At 39.4% G+C, this 16,891-nt stretch overlaps 1 protein-coding gene across 1 annotated transcript in view; it reads left to right on the top strand.

The window, feature by feature from the left end:
• Positions 1-15,834, top strand: part of CNTNAP4 (contactin associated protein family member 4) — a 257,652-nt gene extending 241,818 nt beyond the window's left edge. The window contains exons 22-24 of the mRNA XM_035024744.1: positions 10,455-10,673; positions 11,029-11,100; positions 15,347-15,834. Of these exons, the coding sequence (XP_034880635.1) occupies positions 10,455-10,673; positions 11,029-11,100; positions 15,347-15,540 (485 nt within the window). The 3' untranslated portion in view covers positions 15,541-15,834. The remainder of the gene's footprint in view (positions 1-10,454; positions 10,674-11,028; positions 11,101-15,346) is intronic.
• Positions 15,835-16,891: the final 1,057 nt, after the last annotated feature.

Here is a 16,891-nt window from a genome sequence, read left to right as displayed (position 1 = left end):
GTTAAATGCCATATGATTATTATTTATATCCACCAAGCACTTCAGATAGTAGCACTCAAGTAGAAACATATTCTTGCCATTTAACATCCAAATGTATGTACATTTTTTATACTTGCCAACAAGGACTAAGTGGAATAAGGAGCACTATGTTTTGAACGGGTTTTCTTTTTAGTTATAAGTAAATTATAAAGAGGAGTGATATTTCACATGATTTTGGTGGGGGACCCTTATAGTCTGGTGTTCATCTCTTGTTTGATATTTGACACTAACCTGGAATATTTCGCCTCGGATAGTAAATGTAATCTTTTATTTTTTGACTCTTCAGCTATTTGTACTTGACTAATCATTCCTTACATTCCCTGAACATAATCTCAGGATCCGGAGAATGTTTGATTAAACCCATTGGTGAATGATCAAAATACTGGTTCTTGAGAAGGTTAATAGTTAAATTTATAAATATTTCTAGGTTTTCTAAGACTATGATGAGCATCAAAATTGTGTGCTCTCATTCTCCAAGCAAACAGGGGAAATATGAATTGCAATGTTCTCTCAGTATGCTGGAGTGGACATGTGCAAAGTATTTCTTAGATATTTGGAAGCTTAACTGAAAAATTCCAAGTGAGTTCCATCATGTAAATTATGTAAATTCAACTATAGTAATAAAAAAATCAAATAAATATAACAAATCCTGATCTCAAGAGTTCTCAGTCTAGCAGGTTCTGAAATGAGGCATTACATAAAAATGTAAAATACAAGATAGAAAATTTTAACAGTCATGCATAATGTTAATACAATCATATTTTTGAAGAAATAAAATCTTCAAATTTAATGCCACAGTTACTCATGAAAATACCTTTTGTGAGTAGAAATATGTTAAATATATTATAAAACGATTGGGAAACTTATCTGCATTCTATTAGGAGGATTGTATTAATCAAACAGTAGAATAGTAACATTCATTATATAAATATTTGTTTCCCTTTTTGTAAATGAGGAGGGAGATTAGTAGGGAATTAAAGATGTTAATGTTTTTATTTAAGAATAGCATATTATTAAAATGCATGTCACTCATACTGAAAAATAAGATTAAAGTCCAGATTCAGCAATGAACTTTATAGTCTGAATCAACTCATTCTCCTAAAAGTATAGGTAAGAACTTATATGGCATGTATCTAAGGTTAGGATCTTGACCCAGGACCAAGGGCTAATGCTCTATTCAAGTCATTTGTAATCCAAAGGAGAGTAGTAATTTATGGTCAAATTTGGTGTGGTATATGAATTTACAATTAAACATGTAGTATATTATTATACTTTAATATAGTATATTAGTTTAGAGTAAAATAGATGCTAAAATGGAGCTATTAATTTTCCAGAGAATTGTTCAATCTTGGAGTTTCCTTTTTTTAAAAATTTTTTATTGTTACGTTAATCACCATACATTATATCATTAGTTTTTGATGTAGTGTTCCATGATTCATTGTTTGTGCATAGCACCCAGTGCTCCATGCAGAACGTGCCCTCCTCAATACCCACCACCAGGCTAACCCATCCTCCCACCCCCCTCCCCTCTAGAACCCTCAGGTTTTTTTTTCAGAGTCAAAATCTTGGAGTTTCTTATTAGGTTAGGCTGGGTCCTCCAAAAAGCAGTCGCCAAGACAAAATTAACCATGTGAAGATTTTATTCAGGGAACACTTATAAAAAAGAAAGTGGGGAGGGAACTGGTCAGGAGTTGCAGAGCCATCAGATGGCCATGCAACTCTGCTTCCAAATGAAGGGGAGAGAGAGAGAAAGGAAAAGTTAGAAGTATCTTGGAAGTCTGTGCAATCTCAGAAGGGTTGAGCAGTCTTTGGGGAGCCCTTGAGTCAGCCAGCCATCAGAAGCATCTCCTGTTTCCCAAGAATGAGCCCGCCTTAGGATTCTCTGCTGTCTTCAGCCACCGCTGGGAGCCACCCACAGGAAGCATGGCCTTGGCCCAAGGATAAAGATAGGTTTCAGAGCCTGGCAGCTGGGGCTGTTGGTCAATTACTGTCCTCTAGTTGGAGGTCTGCGAGGCACATTGTCATGGCCCCGCGCTTATCAAATCTGTTTTTCCTATTTGGAAGCCCTTTGGGCTTAGATTCATTAGGCACATACTTTGTGATCACCTGTTGTGTACACAGAGAATGCTGTCCAGCAAGATGGACGTTGCATCTGCCCTCGCAGAGCTTATGTTAGTGGGCATACACATCATCGTCCTACACAGTGTTCCTATGTATCCAATTGAGTATAATGTGCCCTATGTCGCATTAAATAAAATAGTTCCAAATTCCCCTCCAAATAAAAATGAGTAAAATATTTGTATCATTTTATGATTTCCGAATATTTCTTTTAAGGGAGCAGAATATGAACATTCATCAGTCATTTTTTTGGAGTTGTAATTTGTCTGCCTTTTCAACCAAACGCTGAAGGTAATGACCATTCACTGCCATTTTAGATGGAAACCCAGAAAGAAGGACATATTTTCCCTCTTTCAGCTTTCTCCATTACTCATTTCTTAAATTTAGTAAGAACTATGGAGATGATTTTAGATTATTGTCACTGTGAACAAATATTACTAGCTGATACTCAAAAGGAAGGTGAACTTTTGTAGTAATATCAAACTCTATTATGACAACATGGAAACCATCTCTAACTCCCTATTACATTTAATTTAAGTACTCAATAACTTTGACAATAATAATCATTAGTAGTTGGGAGCTGTGGTTTTAGCCAAGCAGCTTAGTTCAGATCCTCCTACGATCAAGAGTACATTAAATCTGCTCTTCATATTCATATCTCACTGTAAGATTAAGCTCTGAATTCTGTATCTAGATACTTTTATATGTTATAATAGATTTTTGATTTTAGTAAAAACTGGATGATTATTTTCACTTACTCTGAGTAGTAGCTTTTGCATATTAGAGGTCTTGATCAATAGTGATTATTCCTGGGGCGCCTGGGTGACTCAGTCGGTAAAGTGTCTGCTTCCAGCTCAGGTCATGATCCCAGGGTCCTGGGATGGAGCCCCGCATCCAAATGAATAGATAAAATCTTTTTAAAGAACAGTGATTATTCCTCTCTTCTGAGGACACAGAGCCAGGAGGTAGCTCAGATCACTGCAGTGGAGATTAGGCCAGATGTAAATAATGTCTGTAGTCAGCAAGGAAAGGACAACTGGTCTCCACTGAAGGGCTTGGGGAATAATTTCCAGTATGTCAGGAATCCTTTATGTAAAACTCACTTCAGTGCCTAGAGGTGAGGAGAAATCAGATGACCTAAGTCCTGATTGTGTAAATATATTGTGAAATGACACTTAAGAGAATGGTTATTTTAAAAGAGAAGTACAGCTTAGAACAAGAGCAGTAAGAAATCTACTGAATTTTTTTTCTTCATCAAGTGGATTTTTGAATATTTTAACAATTAAAATGTCATAGACTATCTCTGGTGTATAGAGTGGCTTCATCCTTGTGGAGGTTCTAATTGCTTCCAGAGAATTAGCGACATGAACTGGCCATACCTAGAAGCTTAAAGACACCTCTGTCCTCATCATGATACAAGAGCATAGATCAAAGTGTCACGTCCCAAACCCAAAGAACACTCCAGTTGCTGAAACGTGTTATCTGATTTTAATTATAGAGTGCATGGTATGGTAGACATTGGGATTTTGTCAGAGGCTCATAAAATCATGAAGTTGTGCTCCAGGTAGGAAGGATGAGTGCGCCTTTGACAACGATATCACTCTCATCGCTTTCATTTGGCGGTCAAACGTAATAAAACAGAGCTCTGTTTACACTTCAAAAAAAATACTGAATGATAAAAGCAAAAGTCACGCATCCCAAATTATATATTTATCAGCTGCCAAATCTAGACACCTTTGTACCATGATAAAACTAGAATAATTTCTAAAATAAAAAAGAGAAGGCAATTGTTTATTTCTTTAATTACTGACATGCTTTAAAATGTACCTGCACTAGGAATAAGTAAAAAATAAAGCCATCATCAGGGGCTTACTCTATTGTGTGAGTGACTTTATTAAAGAGCAGGAATTGATGGAAGAGAAGAGAGAATGAGGTTGGCAGGAGAGTGCATACAGGAGCTTTCAGCACAAAGCAAAGAGATGCTGGCAGGCCAGCCTAGTGATGAGCCGCGGGACTGGTCCGTGAGAGTAAGAGCAGTTAAATGTGAATTCTGCTAGTGTTGTCTTTTAAGTATAATAGAGGGTTAGAGCTGGTTTCCATGTCATCTTAGTACAATTTGATATTATTGCCTAAAAATTACCCTCCTTGCTTGATAACTGCTACTAATGCTTGTTAATGGTGATTGGAGTTAAAAATTTGTTCCTATGGTCCGTTTCCTTTGTAAAAATGAGTACTTGAAGACAGAGAGGAAGCAGTTTTTTTTCCAGTCTTCCTTCTGAAAAGGCAGGCAGTCTGATGTCATTTCTCTGTCAAGTGTGTTGTTCACATGTATGAAGTACTGATGCCGAAGTGAATGATTTCTCAGCAGCTCCTCTAAGAGAACTATTTACTTGAACATTATGTAAGAAGAGATCTCTCTAAGGTGTAATTGGTCAAAGGAACTATGCAGGTATGAAGTTGCTTTGCTAACTCATTAAGGTTTTGTTGGGTCACAATGCCACACATGAAAAAAGAAACTCAGTGAAGACCATTACAAAATCTTGAGATTGCATCAAACCTTTCACAGAAAAATGTGCTCACCTCTTGAATGATATAATTTAACCCATTGTAGAATGACTGCAAAGTCACTGTTCAAAGGCTGAGTGAAGTTTAAAGTTACTATCTATTACTTGTTTATGTCAGATCTGTTATGGTGCAGGGACCCTGACAAGCAGCAATCCGTTGGTCCCTCGCGGTGTGGGAAGAACCAGGCTGCATCAGACGGACTTGGCTCACATTCCTCCGTAATTAATAGGCTGCATTATGTTCATTTTTACATCCAAAACTCATTGTAAAATGAAGTTCTGAGTTCTGTTTATGGATTGTTTTTATGTTAGAAGAGTTTCCTAAAAGCCTGAAGATGTTTTTCGCTCAGTCTCTGCTGAGCAGTAGCTTTGGTATATTTAGAGGCAATGACCCATAGAGATCATTGATCTCTTCTGAGGCTGCAGAGCCAGGAAGTAGCTCAGATTTCTGCAGTGGAGATTTAGGCCAGATGTAAATAAAGTGTGTGGTCAGAGGAAAGAGGGTATCTACCCATCTCTTAGAAGAGCTGTAGGAACAAACGTCAATCTCAGTGCTAGTTTATGTAAAACCTGCTTCAAAGCCAAGGGTGTACGTAAGATAGTTTGATTAGATTATTTAAGGGACCCTGTGATTTTGTAAATGTCTTGTGACACTTAAGACAGGTTAATTGAAAGCAAAAGAAAAGTACAGGTCGCCCGGAAATATCTAACTATAAATAGCTTCTGTATTAATCAGATTTTCAAGGTTATATCTCAGAGCCATAGGTTTGGTTGGCAAATAAATACCTTTTATGAAAAACTGCTTCCTTATCCATGTAGTATTTGCTGACTGCTTTCCCATTTTACTTTTCCACTAACTCTTGTTTATTGAATCCTGGTCATAATTGCATATAATGACAAAGATGCTCTGCTGGGTCTTAGCCCTGCTCCCCCTCTGATTTATTGCCCCATGTTCTGGCAAGCCTTCTTATCCTTATCTTTATGGGTTAAAGATACTAAGATTCTTTTTAAACAAGGTCCCTCTTCCTAGGTATGGTCAACCTATTTGGTTTTGTTTTCTGTTTGTTTGTTAATGAGAGCTACAAGAAATTCCATGAAGCCCTCCTTTTGATTGTTCTTCCATTTACTTCATGCCTTTTCCAGAAACAGTCCTCTTTCCAGGTATAGAAAGGCACTTTGTACGAATTTTAATTCCTTGGTACTCTATTTTTCTGGCAGGCCTTCTGTTAAAAGGTTTCTTCTTTAACAAAGCAGAAGTCATTCCCTTTGTTGGATAATACAGTTGGGGCTAATTTTTTAATAGGCAAGATTATCCAAAAATCTTGAGTCAGTTAAGGATGTTTATAACCAGAAACATCCAAAACATGATTGAGTCCTCTCAGGATTTGTGTCAAGCAGGAGACATTGGTCTTCAGTTCCTCCACACTACCTGTTCTAATCTTTAGATGGTGTTGGCATTTCAGGAGTTAGATAATAGGAAAGATAGCTATTTTTGCTCATTGGCTATTAGCACAGTTGTCAATGTCCAGCAAGATATCTAATGCTATGTATTTCTAAGGCCAGCTTTGCTTATGAACAACATAGTATAGCTGTTTGTTTTGTTTGGACTCCGTTCTGGGGAGGTGGGTGCAAAACCCTGTGCTATACTTTCCCTCCTAATTCTAATTCTCACCCATTGACTCTCCTGAAAATAGGAGTTGTTGGTCCAGCCCAGCAGGCAGGGGGGAGCCTGGAGGTTGCCAGTGAGAAAAGTATTAGGGGCCTCCTTGCCCTCTGGTTGGAAGAGAGTCAGTGGCCAGCCTAGGAAAGTCTTGGGGGGCAGACCCTAAATTGCATAGATCCCTCCCCTCCACTTGGAAATACTTAGCTTGCCTAGATCTCTGGAGCCCATGGGGAGAGGTCGGCACTGAAAACGTCACTGTGCCCATTTCCCCTCTTTGCCAAAGAAGGGAGCAACCTGAAACTCGAGGAGTTCCTGAATTTTGCTGCGGATGACCTGAAGTTTGAGTCCTCTCGGTCTGGAGGTTACATGAGTGCTTGGCCTACACTCTCACTGGTGTGGGGCAGCTACATTGTCTGCCACCTAAGGAAAACAGTGACTGAAAAGCACCCAGCACATGAGAAAAACAACTCCATTCTTAAGAAGATTCAATGACCAAAAAAAAGAAGATTTAACAATAAAAAGGGGGAAGAAACGAAGCCACCAGAATCATTCCCTATCACAGTAAGCCTCTTCAGGGAAACAGATACCATCCTGTTGAAACTTAGTAAGAGCACTTGCTTTTAAGCAAAGCAACCAAAAGACCTTGAGGAACTAAAAAGTATGATTGTTCCAGACCAAAAACGTCAGTAGTAGGAAAGAGTGATCTTTGTTGAAACTTGAATTCATCACGTAGAAGATCAAGTGAATGAAGCACTTGACTCACACAAAATTAAGTCCTAAAATATAAAAATCAGGTGGGAAAAGTAAAATAGCTTAAAGAATATGCAGAGGAGACCCCGTGTGAATAATCAGCAGACCAAGAGGATAAAAAAGTTAGAGGTGAAAGGGACCCCTGGTGGCTCAGTCAGTTAAGCGCCCAACTCTTGGTTTCAGCTCAGGGCGTGATCTCGGGGTTGTGAGATTGAGCCCTGCATCAGGCTCCGCGCTCAGTGGGGAGCCTGCCTGAGGATTCTCCCCCCCACCTCAACCCCTCCCGCTCGTTCTCTCTCTCATTCTCTGTAAAATAAATCTTTACAAAAATATGAAGGTGAAGCAATAGTTGTGTGCACAATGTATGAAATTTTCCAGGCTAAAGAAAAAACTTGTGTCTCCAGATGAAAAGGGCCCACCATATTCTATGCAAAATTCCTGAATCACAGGGGGAATCTCACAAAATTTGAGAAAGAAGTGATAGAGCGAGAAGTTGCTGGAATAATATCTACAGACTACTAAGGGAACAGGACTATGAAGAGTCAACCTTAAAATAGACACACAAAACTCACCTAATCCATCAAGATAAATTTCTGTTCCAGACACACCCCATCACACTTTCTAAGTCATTTCTTGAGAACATTACCACTCTTCAAAATTTTCACTAGTTCCTGTCTCTAGGTCTGTTTTCTGTCTCTGCTACTAGAATGTGAGATGCCTGATGTACAGGGAATTTATTTCCTGTAACAGTAGCTCTTAAAACAAATATTAATTGATTAACTGCCCACTTTAAGTTTTAGAATTTAAAGTCTTTTATAGGGCGCCTGGGTGGCTCAGTTGGTTAAGCGACTGCCTTCGGCTCAGGTCATGATTCTGGAGTCCCGGGATTGAGTCCCGCATCGGGCTCCCTGCTCTGCGGGAAGCCTGCTTCTCCCTCTCCCACTCCCCCTGCTTGTGTTCCCTCTCTCACTGTGTCTCTCTCTGTCAAATAAATAAATAAAAAATCTTTTAAAAAAAATAAATAAAGTCTTTTATACAGTAATTTGTAATATGTAAAATGTTTTGGACTTGAAGGTGTAGTTTTTAAAATTCATCTCGGGGCGCCTGGGTGGCTCAGTGAGTTAAGCATCCAACTCTTCGTTTCGGCTCAGGTCCTGATCTCATGGGTCGTGAGATCAAGCCCCGCATCATCGGGCTTCATGCTCAGTGGGAATCTGCTTGGATGTTCTCTCCCTCTGCCCCTTACCCTGCTAGCTCTTTCTCTCTCTCAAACAAACAAATCTTTAAAAAAATAATAAAATAAAATTCATCTCCTGTCAGATTTGTACCAGAGAAGTGAATCTTATCTATTTACAATTTTATTTTTTGGTTCAAAAGATAAGATTTTTTAAAAAGTCTATAGAAATTGTTATCAAGATTTTAACATTTTAAAATAAATGTGAAAAGCACTGTCCTGGTTATGCTGCTATTAATGTATATTTTCTTTTCCTTTCTTATTAAAGTAAAAAAACTCCAAAGCAAGAATGCTGTCTTTCTAAACATAAATATGTTTGAATGTATATCCATTCAAGTGAGCGAATGCTGTGTGTTGGGACTTAGTTCGTTTTTGCTTTCTATACATGGACGGAATGGCTTCTATGTAACAGCATAATGCTGGAGGTTGAGGGTCACCTACGGGTCCAGGAAGCCCGTCTTTGTGCAGTGAGGCAGGGTGGCCTGGTGGTTGGAACATGGCCTTCTGAGGCAGAATGCCTGAGCCTGAGTACCGTATCTCTATCCCCCACAGCAGGAGAGTAATGTAATTGCGCTGATTTTCAGATTGGAGGATGACGTTCACGATACTCAACATTTAATCAGCATTTTCATCATTAGGTATAAAGTGTGAATGGTAATGGAACAAAACGGCGTTCTTCAGAATTCTTAATATAACAAGACCGGCTCAATCAGAGCTGAGTTGTCCAGAGTCACTTCAAGACTAGCTGCTCTCAAGCCAAAAAATAATAACAAAATAAATAAGAGGCACTGCAGAAGATACGAACAGAGGAAAGAAAACAACAGGTCAATCAGAGAGCAGTTCATAAATAGCGGAGTCTTGTGGTTTGGAGCCCAAGAGCCCGAGTCCCGCACAGAATGCCCACAGCTCCTCAGCCTCAGGCAGTCACTGCAGTTCTGACCCCATGTGTCCCGCCTGTACCACGGACATCAGACCCTCCCGGCTCCTGGGAGCTGCAAACACGAGCATGCAAATCCCTGAGAACAGTGCTGAGCGCGTTATAAGTACCCAATACATACTTAATACCTATTATCCTTTTTTTTTTTTTTCAAAAAGAGACAAAAGTGCAAACCGTGTCTGTGTCCCTGTATATGCAGTGCAGGAGAGAGGAGTGCTATTTTCTGGTCACATTGGGTGGATTGGATGCATTGTAGTCTGATAACATTTGAACTTTAAAACTCTACAGGTAATTCCCCTTATTTCAATTTGAACCTCGCCAAGCATAAAATGTAAATGTATTCTTCACCGTAAAACCATGAATTAATATTCTGGCATTCAAGCCAATCTCTGTGCCACAATAGTTGCAGATAAACTAAACTCCCATTGATGTGGGGGAGGGTTTTTCTATCTAGAGGGGACGGGGGTGCGCACGTGTCTGTCTGAGTGACAGGTGGCAGAGAACGAGGGAGAAAAGGCTGTGAGGTATGAACGTTTTCACTGCTGTGCATGAGTCATTAGGGCGACTCTTTGGGGTGTAGCCTCCACCACATCTCAACATCATCCCCCTGCATGTTTGGATGGGGTTGCAGAGTACCAGAAAGCTGTTGGCCCGACCATCGGCCGGTTGGGCAATAGATAAGGGAACTCCAGAAGCTCAATTTTCCCTCTAGCTTTTGTGCTTTTCATGACTTACGTCTCACAAGCTGAGCTGAATCCATTTCCAAATCGGGAAGCACTTGAATCTCTTACTCCAAGCCCTATCACAAATGATGTTAATCATCTGTGTTTCAGTTTACCATCTCACGAACCCTCATCGGTTCCAAACCTGGCCCGTTCTTAGGGAGGCTTCAATCACTTCCAGAGTTCACCCCATGATATTAAATTAGCCATCCTTAAAAACCTGCCTTCATTAACCTGGAGAGGCTCACCAGTAGTCACGGAGAGACTTGCTGGATCCGACTCTTTGAATAAAGACCGGCAAAGGGGAATTTAGTCTACTGTATATATATTTGCTGTTGTATTACCAGACTGGGGACATTCCGTCTGTAGCCTTCCCTGTTTGCTCTTGCACGATTGTTAACATTTCGGTGTTTCTTTGGGTTCACAGAACACAGTGATACAGACCAGGAGACGGCGCTGGCGGGCGCACAGGGCTTCCTGGGCTGTCTCTCTGCCGTGCAGCTCAGCCACGTGGCTCCTCTGAAGGCCGCACTGCAGCCCAGCCACCTGGCCCCCATCACCGTCTCGGGACACGTGACAGAGTCCAGCTGTGTGGCCCAGGGTGGTACCGATGCCACATCAAGAGAAAGGACACACTCGTTTGCAGGTGGTGTGTGGCCCCTCCTTTACGCGGTAACGAACACACTGATCCCCTGGGCATTGAGTCCTCCGATGCCGCTGAGGCAGCGGGTCCTCGAGGTGGCTTCTCAAAATTGGCTTTGTTGGTTGACGTCCAGTTCTCTTTCCCATTTCTTCTCTAGATTCTCAGTGCCTTATTCATGTGGGCCCCTGCAGTTGACACTGCTGAGCTTCAAAAAAGTTGTCGACAGGGATCCCACATTGACCTCCATAATTCTGCTCTGGTTTAAAATGTTTTAAGACTTTTTTTTTTTTTTTCAAAATTTCTTCTTTTTGATTGGCTATATCACTCCCTTCCCCCCTTTTTTATTCTTTCCCTGCAGATCATTCGGGAACAAGAGATGACAGAGAACCCCTCGCTAATGCAATCAGAAGTGACTCTGCAGTGATTGGAGGTAACAGAAAGCATGGATGGGCTCTTCTTTGGTACTTGTCATTACTAGGAGTGGCGAATATTGAGCATTGGAGAAACCATGAAGAATTCACACACATCCCCAGGGTTAGGCACTGAGGCCTGAGGTCAATGGGAGTGGTTTATTATTTATACTGGATTGCCTTCTAGAGTCTTCCTGAGTTTCTGAATTCCTTGAAGATTTTCAGTTTAAATAATGGATAATTTCATCAAGGCACCACACTCAAGGAATAGTTGCTAAACTGTGTAAAAATGAGTTATCATTTAGCTTGAAAGTGGCCTTCTACAATCCCTAGGGAAATCTGAATATACTTGAGGAAGCAGTACGATTTTTGTTGGCTTCTTGGACTTTGTTGTACTGCTTCTGCAAGAGTTTATGTAAAAAGCAGGAAAAACTTATATTTTATGTTGTGGTCATGCTCAATAAAATGGATATTTCCATGGTTTAGGTGCTCACATCAATGAATATTACATTTTTAGTTGCATTTTTGTCAAATATTAGGCTAATGGAATAAAAGTGATTCATAGTCATTTTTAAATTGCAGAATTAACACAAAAAAAATTTAAGTATATCTTCCTGGCAATGAAACAGCATATTCTCTGAGACATAATTTATTTAAAACCAACCCCCCAAAAATACCGTCTTCTTCCTGATCAATGGTCTTAAGAAGGTTATTAATAAGATAATGGAAATGTTTAGTGGCTCGCCTTTTCTCCGCAGTCTGCGTAGGATAAGGACATAAAAAGTAAACAGTTATTTTATTACATTGCCAGATAATGTGATTATTCTTTTACCTGGGCAGTTTTTGTGGGCTTTATACCTGATCCATTTGTTCTGTTTTTTGTACCTTTACTCATCCAGACATCAACTTCCTTTAAGAAGTTGGGATTTTACTGAGACAGTAGTACTAGTCAAATCTTTGTGAGGATATTAACATCCCCATTGCTATTTCAGGTATTTTTCTTTTAGCAAACTAATGGTGTATAAATTAAAGATACCCAAGATAGAATTCCCATTTAGTCATATAACAAGCAAAAAATAAACAACGGTAAGACCTGCTAGAAGAGTAGTTAATAGCTGAATAACTGCATGTCTAAAAGAAATACATGAATATATTATTATTAATACATTATATGGTGAAACCTCATTTAAAGCTCTAGCATTTAATGTGCTTCACGTTTTAAACTAGGATTCCTTGTCAAGCAGATTGTCGCAGTCTCATAATGGTGCTTCGTTTATACATTTAACTAGTATAGATATAAGGAGATAAAGACACAAAGATAGATATACGTAGAGAGTGACTGGACAGTCAAGCCAATGTTAGAACGAAATATTTAATCTTTAGAATACTGTTGCTTTGGGCAGAGATCATTGGGAAGATTTACAGACTAAAGGAGGGGTGTGTTGATAAGTCATTCTATGTTACTCTGGAACGGGAACAAGTTATGAGTCACCTGTGGAATCTCGCTTGGCTCAAACGCAGAGCACAGACAAAGGGTGGAAAATTTGCAGCCCAGGGATTGAGGGTCTAGGAATCCAGTGGCGTCTGCTTTTGGGCATTGCAGAGACTGAGCGTCAGAAGCAAAGCAGCTGGGCATGGCCGTTTAAGCTCCGAAGGCCTTGTCTGGGACCACATGCGATTTATCTGCTAAATCACAGAATATCATCCTCTGGGGCGTTTCTCCATCTGGTAGCATCGTAATATAATTTTTCACCCGTTGTCTAGTTACTCGTAAATAGCACCCACTGTGTAGCCATAATTAATCCATTTAAAATTTCTCCAAATTGGCTAATCGCCCTATGTTCTACATTGTAGATGATCTTTGTCTTCACTTACAAACACTGAATAATGTAAGATGGGAAAATTGTTTATAAGACATTTAAAACTGGTGACCCAGATATTATAGAGAATTTCTGGCCAGGCTATGCAGATAAGGATGGTGAGATTTAGACAGAGAGGAAGCTGCACAGTATCTTCATAAAAACACAGTCAGACAGGGCCTCAGATGGCAATGTCATGGAGCACAGTGCTTGGCGGTATTTTATTTAGTGTGTTGTTTTGTTTGTTTAACAGGTTAGATCAAGGTTTCCTTGGACATGACAAATCCTGACATAATACCTTCCCCCAAATTAAAGGAGATAAATCACATACATGGAACAAACTAGTTCCAGAGTCCATTCACGATTATGACTGTCTGGGTATCTCGTCTGGGCCACTGTAATGTTGATGTTTATTTTATAATTGCTGTCGCCTGCTCTCTATAATAGACTTCATCAGTTTTTCACATTGAAATTATTCAGAATGTCTCTCTTGATACAAGAGGCCTATAACAAGATGCCAGACAATAGAAATATTTATAGCAACTCAACTGCTGAGAGGCAAAATATATAACAACAATTAGATACTCTGAATAAAATTATTACTTACTAATATAACTAATAATGGATATGTAGTGAATTTTTTAGATTTCAAGTGCAGAATTTGGTTGCCATGTTTATATTAGATTTATGAGCAAAGAATTGCTGTCCTTCTCAGGTAAGTTTGACCCAGCCAAAAATCGGCTCGGCCATTGGCAGTATTATGATTTGCTGTAGTCAATCCGCCCATTAAATCATATGCTCAGGAATCAACTGTGATTGGTGAGAAATCACAGTTTCTGGTGATAACGGTTCAGTGTGTTGGCTTGGTGGACTCTGTTAGAGTTATATGCACCTAATTGAAACTGGAAGGAAGAATCCTAGCTTTACAATATGACGGGTGATCCACGTTGTTGTTTTCACTGTACCTATTTTTGTCTAAAAACAACGACATCAGTTAATACCTCCACTGTTTTCGTCAGAAAAGTCTAAGTATTAGGAAACTCTCAAACTCATGGTGACAGGCAGTAGTTTTCCAAATTCTATTTTTCATTTGAAAGCTTGACTTTTATCACTGGTAACATATATTGTCAGTTACTTTTTCTTGAAGTGACGGACTTACTTCACTCATTTCAGAGAAAGTATCTGTCGAATATCCAAGTCAAAACAACCATGGTTTATCAATCATGCTTTCAAATAAAAATGGTGTTTCATGAAGCCAAAAGTTGAGCTCACAAGTCAGCTTTTAACACAAACGCTTTTCCTGGGACACCCACTGTACTTGGAGATACACCCCAAGTACTTTCCATTTCATCGCCCAAAATGTTAAAAAGGCATGTAGCCAAAGGTCAAGATTTCATAAAATAAGTAATTTTTAGTGCTTCATCGAGGACACTCTTAAGTGAAGCTAGCTTTTTTCTTTTTTTCCGGGGTTGCCTGGCAGTGTAATAATGAATTCAGTGACCACTGTTACAGTTCGGTAGCCTTGCTTTATTCATGCTAAAGTACCAGGAATTGTACCCAACCTTGTTTTACATTAGCAGTGGGTATGTCAACACAATGGAAAAGGCATCTTAGAATTATTATGAAAATAGCTTTGACCCCGTGGACCTCCTCAGAGTGTCCTGGGACCCAAAAGGGACTCACAGATCACACTTCGAAGAACTTCCGGCCCAATGTAATGCCAAGGTTGATGCCCATATATGGGCATAGTTAACAGTTGTGGTATTTAAATCTTTTATTTACAACCTTTACAACATTCACAATGTTTCAGAATATCAGTATTCCTCATATAGAAATAAGCTAAATAATCTATATTATCCATATGAATATATTTCACTAGTCAGGATTATTCAGATGCATATATCCTGTCCCTCCTATTCAGCAGTAGAACAAACTATTGCGAATCAACTGAATTACAGCGTTTAAATATTTAAGTACAAAGACACATTTAATCACTTTACCATCTTGCTACTATCTATAATTTTAAAGTAATTAAAATTTGTGTATTAATATGCAATGATCACATGGTCTTAGAGATGTGTTGGTAACATCTTGTGTTTAACGTAAAATGCACTAAAAGATTAATAAAAATAAATGGAAACGCACTGAATAAATCCAGTATAATATGCGTGTAGAGTAAATGGAGGCGAACCCACCAGGCTGATAGAACTCAGAAACAAACTCCATATATTATGATACCACCTGATCCAGAAATCCTTGAGGTTTGGATACTTTTTTAATTTATAGATACCAGATGCTCGATTTATGGGGAACATAATTTTCTTATGACTTACTAAACCGTGAAGTTCGCAGGGCTTCCACTGCGACGCAAATTCTGATTTTACGTTCTTTTCTCCTCTCTCGCTAGGTTTAATAGCTGTTGTGGTCTTTACCTTGCTGTGCATCGCTGCCGTAGCCGTTCGCATTTATCAGCAGAAAAGGTTATACAAAAGAAACGAGGCGAAAAGGTCAGAGAACGTAGACAGTGCCGAGGCTGTTTTGAAAAGTGAGCTTAATATACAAAGTGCAGCCAATGAAAATCAGAAAGAGTACTTCTTCTGATTGGCGGCTGTGATTTAACTTGCGATTCCGGCAGTCTGTCTTAATAGCCAGGGGCTCTCGATGGACAAGAAAAGGCTCTCACACTGAGTGGACAGGCAATGGATTTTCAGCACTGCCATCTTGCCATATTCAGACTCGAGATGGCTGCGGGAGGCCTCATCCGGTGACATATTTCCCGTAGCAGTCGTTCTAGAGAACAAGGAATTCGATATTGCTCTTAATTTCCAGCTGTTCTGATAGGATCTAAAATGGAAGTTTGACTGGCTTGATGACTAGGGGTTTTGAACATGAAAACTGTAGCCCTGGTCTCTCAACCAGGGAAAAAATCAAAATTGGATGATAATAACTTGCTTTTTTTGAGAACATGCTCTGTGTTTGCTTTAGTGTCCCTCCAGTGTTATTCACAGACCTGGAAATGCTTCTCAGATCCTGTTTGGCCGTGTTTGCATCTTCAGTGGCCAAAAGTATATCAGCCCTTTGCCTTTCTCTGTATTACATTCAATACAATTTATCAATAGTCTTGAAAGATGTTTTGTTGTCGTTGCTTTGATCGTATTGCTCTTTTTCTATTGGACTCTTCTTAATGATTTTGAACGCATTAGGTTTTGAGTGTCAGACTTTAGCTCTGAATGTAAAATCCATATGTGACAAGACTCAGAGAGTGCATTGGTTGTGAGTGTGTGGTGTCCTACCTTTTAAATTTCTCATCTATCCGTGTTCAGTGGTGGCAGTAGGGAAGACGCTGGATAAATGCCAATTTCCCAAAGAATGTGAAGTGTTTGCAACTACCAAGCTTGTTGATATAAAGAACACAATCCTTAACAATGCCAAAAAAATTATTTTTATTTACAACTGTAATGTCTCATATGAAACATACTTTTGAGAATACTTTCCCTGAGACTTATGCCAGTTTTGGGTTTTTTTCAGGTTTGTACTTCTGTTTTTCTAAAGCTTGTCACCAAATTTTCTTTGATCTCCCTTGACTATATTCCACGGAGCACATTCCTGATGCATTAAAAAGAAAAAGGGACAATTTGAGGTAGAGAGCTCCGTTCCCCATTCTAAAACATATACCCCTTCAGGCATACATTTTTCCATGCACTGACCTCCAGGATAGGCTTTTTGAAATAGAAACTGCAGTCATGCCCCCTTTCACCAAAGCCAGTGGAGTAGTTAAAGGATGCTCACTCTAAGGGGTGATGGCATATTATCTGATCTGTGTGAAGTCTGCCATTCTGTCATGTCTCATTTATGGTGATGGGGTGATTTCTTAAAAAGTACCAGAAATCAATATAACCTACTAACTAGTACATTCTGATTAGGGTGTGTATACATACCAAGAGATCAGAGA

This window comes from Mirounga leonina, unplaced genomic scaffold (assembly GCF_011800145.1).
Source record: "Mirounga leonina isolate KUSES-001 unplaced genomic scaffold, KU_Mleo_1.0 Mir_180, whole genome shotgun sequence".
Lineage (NCBI taxonomy): Eukaryota > Metazoa > Chordata > Mammalia > Carnivora > Phocidae > Mirounga > Mirounga leonina.
This window is presented reverse-complemented; position numbering and strand designations above follow the sequence as displayed.